A 6,867-nucleotide genomic window follows, 5' to 3' on the forward strand; every position below is an offset into this window, starting at 1 on the left:
AGACCAGGTTGATTAGAGCCGCCTCCAACCTGCTCTGAAACACTTCCCTTCCAGTGACACCCACAACTTCTCAAGACAACCTGTTCCAGGGCCTCACCACCATCACAGTACAGAATTTCTTCCTGATATCTGATCTAAACCTACTCTTTTCCAGTTTAAACTCATTCTTCCTTGCCCTATCACTAGATGCCCTTACAGAGTCCCTCCCCATCTTTCTTGTAGGCCAAGACAACCTGTTCCAGGGCCTCACCACCATCACAGTACAGAATTTCTTCCTGATATCTGATCTAAACCTACTCTTTTCCAGTTTAAACTCATTCTTCCTTGCCCTATCACTAGATGCCCTTACAGAGTCCCTCCCCATCTTTCTTGTAGGCCCCTTTAGGTACTGGAAGGCTGCAATTAGGTCACCCCAGAGTCTTCTCTTTTCCAGGCTGAACAATCCTAATTCTCTCAGCCTTTCTTCATAGGAGAGGTGCTTCATCCCTTTAATCATCTTGGTGGCCCTCCTCTGGACTCAGTTCAACAGGTCCATGTCCCTCCTGTGTTGGGGACTCCAGAGCTGGACACAGTACTCCAGATGGGGTCTCACCAGAGCAGAGAGGGTGGATCACCCCCCCTAACCTGCTGGTTGCATTCCTTCTGATGCAGCCCAATATGATTGGCTTTCTGGGCTACAAGTGCTCATGGCCAGGGCATGTTGAGCCTCTCATCCACCAGCATTCCTGAGTCCTTCTCGACATGGCTGCTCTCGATCTGTTCATCCCCAGCCTGTACTGATACCGGGGGTTGCCCCAACCCAGGTGCAGCCCCTTGCACTTGGTCCTATTAAACTTCATGAGATTCCCATGGGCCCACTTCTTGAGCTTGTCCAGGTCCCCCTGGGTGGCATTCTGTCCATTCTGTTCCTTTGTCTAAGTCATTAACGAAGATATTAAATAACACTGGTCCAAGTATGAGCCTCTGAGAGACACCACTAATGTCCATTGAGACTCTGAGCCATTGATCCCTACCCTCTGGATGTGCGCATCCAAAGGATTTCTTATCCATCTAACAGTCCATCCATGCATCTCTCTCCAATTTACATAGAAGGATATTGTGGAGGACCATATCAAAGGCTTTAGAGAAGTCCAGATAAATGCATGTCAGGCAATATAATTGCACAGCCAAATTAAGGTGAGTATAACAACTTCTAAGTTTGAAGTTGGCCCTGCTTTGCATAGATGATTCAACCAGATGAACTTCAGAGATCCCTTCTACCTCAAATTACTCTATCATTCTAACAAAAGAAGGTCTTTTTTCAAGAGAAATTGCAAATCTGTTCTCCCAGCTCTGAAGTCACCAGGGAAATTACTGGGACTTCCTTTGCAGGTCAGAGATGAATGAAGATCATGTTCTTTCCATCTGCAGACTTTGCACATCACATCAGTAATTAATATACCAGTGAGCTTACTATTTCTGGCATTGGTGAAATTAAATTCACCTCTGCATGCTCTAAATTTACCCCTAAATTACATATAGAAATGTCCACCCTAAAATGCATGTAGAAATGAAATAAAATGTCACAACTGGTTCGATGCCCCCTGAAGACCTGTGCTGACTTTACGGTCCCTGACAACTAAACAGTAGTTAGTCTTGCTTAACCTGATGACATGAAGGCTGGATTGAGCCCTATCCCTGGTTTGGTCTCCCACAGTGGTGAATGAGGATAGGTTATTGTATGTACAGTAGGTGCCAGGCACATTCTCTGGCACTTTTATTTCCTCTTCTTGAGGAATTCACAGACAAAGTAGATGGTGACTTGGCACTCAGAGTCGTTCCACTCTCCTGTACTGAGCATTTCCACACAGTCCTCACGGCCAGTTGCATCGTGAGGCTCCCCTTGCTTCCAGTTACTGTAGTTCTGCAGTGGGCTGTTGTCTGCATACACAAACTGTCCTTCTTTTTCCATGTCATTCAGCCCAATAAAGGCTCGGAAGAGGCCGCTGTTGGAGATGTAGTCGGCAATCAGGGCGTTGGTTGCCTCGTCTTTAGGCATGGCCAGTGTTCCTCCTCTGTCCCTACAGTGGATCAAGGCTTCTCTGTAATTCTTCTCTTCTTTCACGATGTAATAGAATTTCTCATCTGTCTCCCTGATACCTGCTATAACTTTCAAAGGGAAGAAAAATTGCTTAATGGCACGTCAACAGATGCTGAGGGTTCTTCTGTTCCGATATGACAAGGAGATGATTCTTACATTAGAATTACTAAAAGGGAAGGACAAAAAGTATTCCCACCACTGAATTTGTGATGGAACTAATGGGACTGACAAGCACCTTGCACACATTAGGACAAGAACTATTCATCCTGATTGGCATGTCTCCTATGACGCTTAAGTTTTGTTTCATAGATCTCTAGTACTAATCGAATTAAGGCATGCTAAGTGGTCAAATAGCAATGTCTAACTATGGATCACCCCCATTGCTTTGCATGTTTTTTAATATAGGTTGTGAAAGAGAGCCTTGGGATAGAAATGCAGGGGTATAGGTAGCTTTTCAGGCCCCTTCCATGTAGAGAAAAACGATTGTGACCACTAAAATAAGACATTTTAAATACAGTCTGATATTCAAAACTGCTGTAGCCACTGTGGCATTTACTAGGAAGAAAATTGTGCTTGTTCAGCAGCTTTAAAAGGCAGACCTCTCAACCAATGTATAGCCTAGCGAATTGTGCAGTGCCAAGGAGCATGCAAGGGCAGCTGAAAGTTGATTGTCTCTGCTGATGGGTTGCTGGAATGGTCGTGGACAGAGTTTTTGCCTGAAACAACTAATATTCTCCCGAACAATTCAGGAGTTACCCTAGGCACAGTTTAGGAGTTAATGATACTATGTCATTCAGTTTTGTAGGATTTATAATATAGATGAGTGTTGTTCTGTGCTGGATGCCTACAGTGACAGGGAACAGTCTCAAATGCATTTAATTTACTGATACAGTCCTAGTCCTAGCAGCAGTAGCGGAGCAGTCTCAAAATCTCTGCTATGCCAGGAAACTCCCTTCCCTCCTTTCAGTGGGGCAGTTTGCACTGTCTGCCTGACAGCACTGCCTGCAAACATGGCTTCTTATACCCTGTCTGTAAGTGTTGGTCCCTTGTTACTGGAAAATGATGCTTGAACTGGGGGAGCACTAGGAATACCGTGTCTGCAGCCTTCCCAGGCAGCAGAAAGATCATGAGGTTCCTATCGCTTTTCCTGCCTCTGGAGCAGATTGGCACAAACTTTTTCCTTAGTGGCCACTGGGCCTGAGCAGACTGACAGTGCAGAGGCAATTAGCAAGCTCTGCCTTGTGCTTTTCATGATTCTTTCTGTTGTGCTGTTGATAATTTCTGTATTGTTTTTGCTCTTAGCCATCTGGTCCTTACATCCCTACAGGTGTAAGACTGCCTCTCTTCTGTAGGCTTTCAGAGTGCCTTGTACAGTGGGACCCTCTCTCTGGGTCATATGTGGATGCTGTCCTAGAGCAGCAGTGGTAGAAGAATAGCAATGATAACTGTTATTTGAGCCAAATAAATCATATCAAATACATAAGAATCCTTACCATTCTTTACAAACTTGATGGATGTGTTAAGACGAGCAACATTGATATTCAGTTGTCCAACAAATCTGCGGTATCTTCCACAGTCACAGACAGTGCCTGGTGCAATACAAAGGATAGAGGATTTATCTGTTTGGAAGCGTTTGTGTGTGTGTGTGTGTGTGTGTGTGTGTGTGTAGAGTCATGTGTAGCCCACTTCCAAAGCTTCTGAAGACCTGGAGACTTGTGGAGAGCCAGTCCCACCTTGCCCCTTCTGCTGATCAAAGTGCTTATTATTTTGGCTCTGTACACTCCCTTGCTAATTGGCTTAAGAATATCTGCTTTTAAAAACAAGGCTTTTGCCATTTTTTTCCCACCCATATCAGCATGGGATTTGTGCATCCTCTGCCTCTCTCATTATTGATTCCATTCTAGCTCCAGAGATGTGACATGTCTTGGGGGTCACTACAGCATTACATCTGAATACCAAAGGTCTATCTTTGTACCCATAATCAGCTCAGGTTCCCCAATTTTATAATAGAAACAGCAGCATCCGCAAATTGGGAACTGCTGCTTTCTCAGTGAAGGAGTTTCATGAGTATGCATAGAGGTGGAATCCAAAGGCAAACCTTTGGTAGTTAGTGAATTGCTGCATGCAGCTGTGGTACAGCAGTAAGTTGATACCAACTCAAATAATCAATAGCTTTCAAGCACTGAAGTCTTGGGAGGGGGGTGTTATTTTTTGGTAAACTGAAATTTGACTTGGTATTGGTTTTGTTTGTTCTTCTGTTATTCTCAGAAAGAAAATAAGTTGCTGATGGTTTCCCATTAAGAATGAAACTGGCATTGTATATGAAATGTCTTGAACACAAGTATAAGTTCAAGGTGGGTAACAATTCAAGGTTATTAGGACTGAGAAGAGCTTTCTAATTCATCAGACCCAAATTCTCCTCCTGTAAGCAAATACATTGCATTCATCTGACAATAGATTATGCTCTATCTGAAACCATTTATATATTTTAGGAAACTCTTAAAGGACTTAATTCCTTTAAAATTAAGAACCTTTCTTCTAGCATCCAGTATAAATGTATATTGCTGGCCTGTCTGCATATTAGTTTCTATGATATCAAATATTGCCCATTAATTTTGGTGACTCTTCATATTTTGCTGATGTAGGTGCATTCATAGGCATCAGTCATGTCCCTGCCCCTAACCTTCATTTTGCTCAGCAAAACATTTTCAGTCTCTTCCTATTCATTTCATCTATTCTCAAGTCTTTCCATGTGCCTCAAAATTTCATGAAACTCCAGACAAACCAACCCTGAAATCAAAGATCCAGCAGATGTGACCATTCATAACGTACCTGCTTTTCCTTTTTTTCCAGAAGCCCCCAGTAAGCCTTTGGCTCCTTTGTCACCTGAATAAAGAGGAAATATATTCTCAGATCTCAGACAGTGCACATCAGGGGAGCAGATTCAGAAACCTGTTTAACAATAATTTAACGGTGTGCTTCTGATAGGAAGCCCTGATGTACTGTACTGGAAGACGTGCCAAGTTAAACAAGCCATGATTAATTTTGGTGTATGAAAATGAGAGCCCTTTAATAGCTAACTCACTGATAACACAGGCAGCTTGTGTGCTGGTGGTTCCTGGTACTACTTGCTTTAAATATGAACTGCAAAATGATCCTGAGGTGCTGAAAGCACTCAAGAAATCTTGGAGAGGTGAGATCTGGGTTCTCTCATGGCCTTGCAGGACAGAGTCCTTCTGCAGGTTCAATAGCTCCTTGATGGGATGAGGCACCATATGAGTTGATGTACACTGATCCACTGAATTCATGTGTGCAACAGATTACATGTGCAGACAGCAGTTAGCACCTGCACAAAGGGAGGTCAGTAAGGAGCAGAATTTCATTTTAGTTACAGTATATAGAAAGGTGATTTATTTTCATCCAACTGGTTTACTATTCTTTTGTAAATAAAGGTGATAGAAATACTTCCCCAAATGCTCTGCTAATACATAAGGGGAGGTGACTAGCTTTTTTAAAAATCTCAGCTGTAATTTGGATCAGCAATAGCTGGACTTCATCTGAAATTCATGTCAGCTCTTGTTTTATAAATCAAACCTTCAGAGGTCAAAATATACTAATGGTTCCTCTGCCTTATTGATAGCCATGTTTTGATGTACTTTTTACTTTATATGGTTGTTGTTTTTAAAAGAATTTTGGTGTTGGGTGTCATTTTAATTAGCACTGCTTGCCACTGCACACTTGCAAGCTGGAATTTCAGGGTTGTTTCATTAAGAATTCTAATGTTTAATGGTAGACCTAAATAGTGACTTAGGGACCTTTGCTTCTGCAAATAAAGGCAATGAGAAAAACTGTAAGGGGACAATAAATTGTGCATTCAGATTGAGAGAGAGCTTGATTTAAAGGCTCAGAGCATTGGTGTGCTTTCAGATAAAGAATAGCAATTTGTAAGATTCTTGAATTTTTGCCTCCTTTGGGGATTGAAGACATCTTAGGAGATAACTCTCTGAGTTTTCAGTTGTCTAGGTATTTCTCTCTAGTCTCTCAGGCCAAATTCTTTTCTTCCTCTCTGATTCTGAGGCTTGTTAGAGGCCATCAAAGGTTTATTAAAATGCTGGTTTGAGAAGCTCTCTGGAGAGATTGTTCCACCCACTCACCAGCATGAGTGGGTTAATGTGCTAGTTAGAGACCACAGAGTTCCCCTGGAGATGGTGGAGTCCCTGATCAGCTTTCACAGCAGGTCTCCTTGTGGCAGAAGTAATATCACAGAATCATAGAATTTAAGGGTTGGAATGGACCTTATGGATCATCTAGCCCCACCCCTGCCTGCCATGGGCAGGGACACCTCTTCACTAGACCAGGTTGCTCAAGGCCTCATCCAGCCTGGCCTTGAACACTGCCAGGGTCAGGGCAGCCCCCACATCCCTGGGCAATCTGTTTCAATGTCTCACCACCCTTATAGTAAAAAATGTTTTCCTAATATTTAACCTAACCTTTCCCTCCTTCAGTTTGAACCCCACCCCTGCCTGCCATGGGCAGGGACACCTCTTCACTAGACCAGGTTGCTCAAGGCCTCATCCAGCCTGGCCTTGAACACTGCCAGGGTCAGGGCAGCCCCCACATCCCTGGGCAATCTGTTTCAATGTCTCACCACCCTTATAGTAAAAAATGTTTTCCTAATATTTAACCTAACCTTTCCCTCCTTCAGTTTGAACCCAACCCATAGTAACCCTAACCCTAACCCTAACCCTAACCCTAACCCTAACCCTAACCCTAACCCCTAACCCCTA

General features: G+C 43.2%; 1 protein-coding gene across 1 annotated transcript in view; it reads right to left on the reverse strand.

Annotated features, from left to right (window-relative positions):
- Positions 1-1,756: 1,756 nt before the first annotated feature.
- The window catches only part of COLEC10 (collectin sub-family member 10 (C-type lectin)), a 19,702-nt gene continuing 14,591 nt past the window's right edge, over positions 1,757-6,867 (reverse strand). Inside the window, exons 4-6 of the mRNA XM_009071376.1 lie at positions 4,913-4,966; positions 3,574-3,669; positions 1,757-2,148 (exon numbers count right to left, since the gene is read on the reverse strand). Of these exons, the coding sequence (XP_009069624.1) occupies positions 1,757-2,148; positions 3,574-3,669; positions 4,913-4,966 (542 nt within the window). The remainder of the gene's footprint in view (positions 2,149-3,573; positions 3,670-4,912; positions 4,967-6,867) is intronic.

Source organism: Acanthisitta chloris, unplaced genomic scaffold (genome assembly GCF_000695815.1).
Source record: "Acanthisitta chloris isolate BGI_N310 unplaced genomic scaffold, ASM69581v1 scaffold16783, whole genome shotgun sequence".
NCBI classification, from domain to species: domain Eukaryota; kingdom Metazoa; phylum Chordata; class Aves; order Passeriformes; family Acanthisittidae; genus Acanthisitta; species Acanthisitta chloris.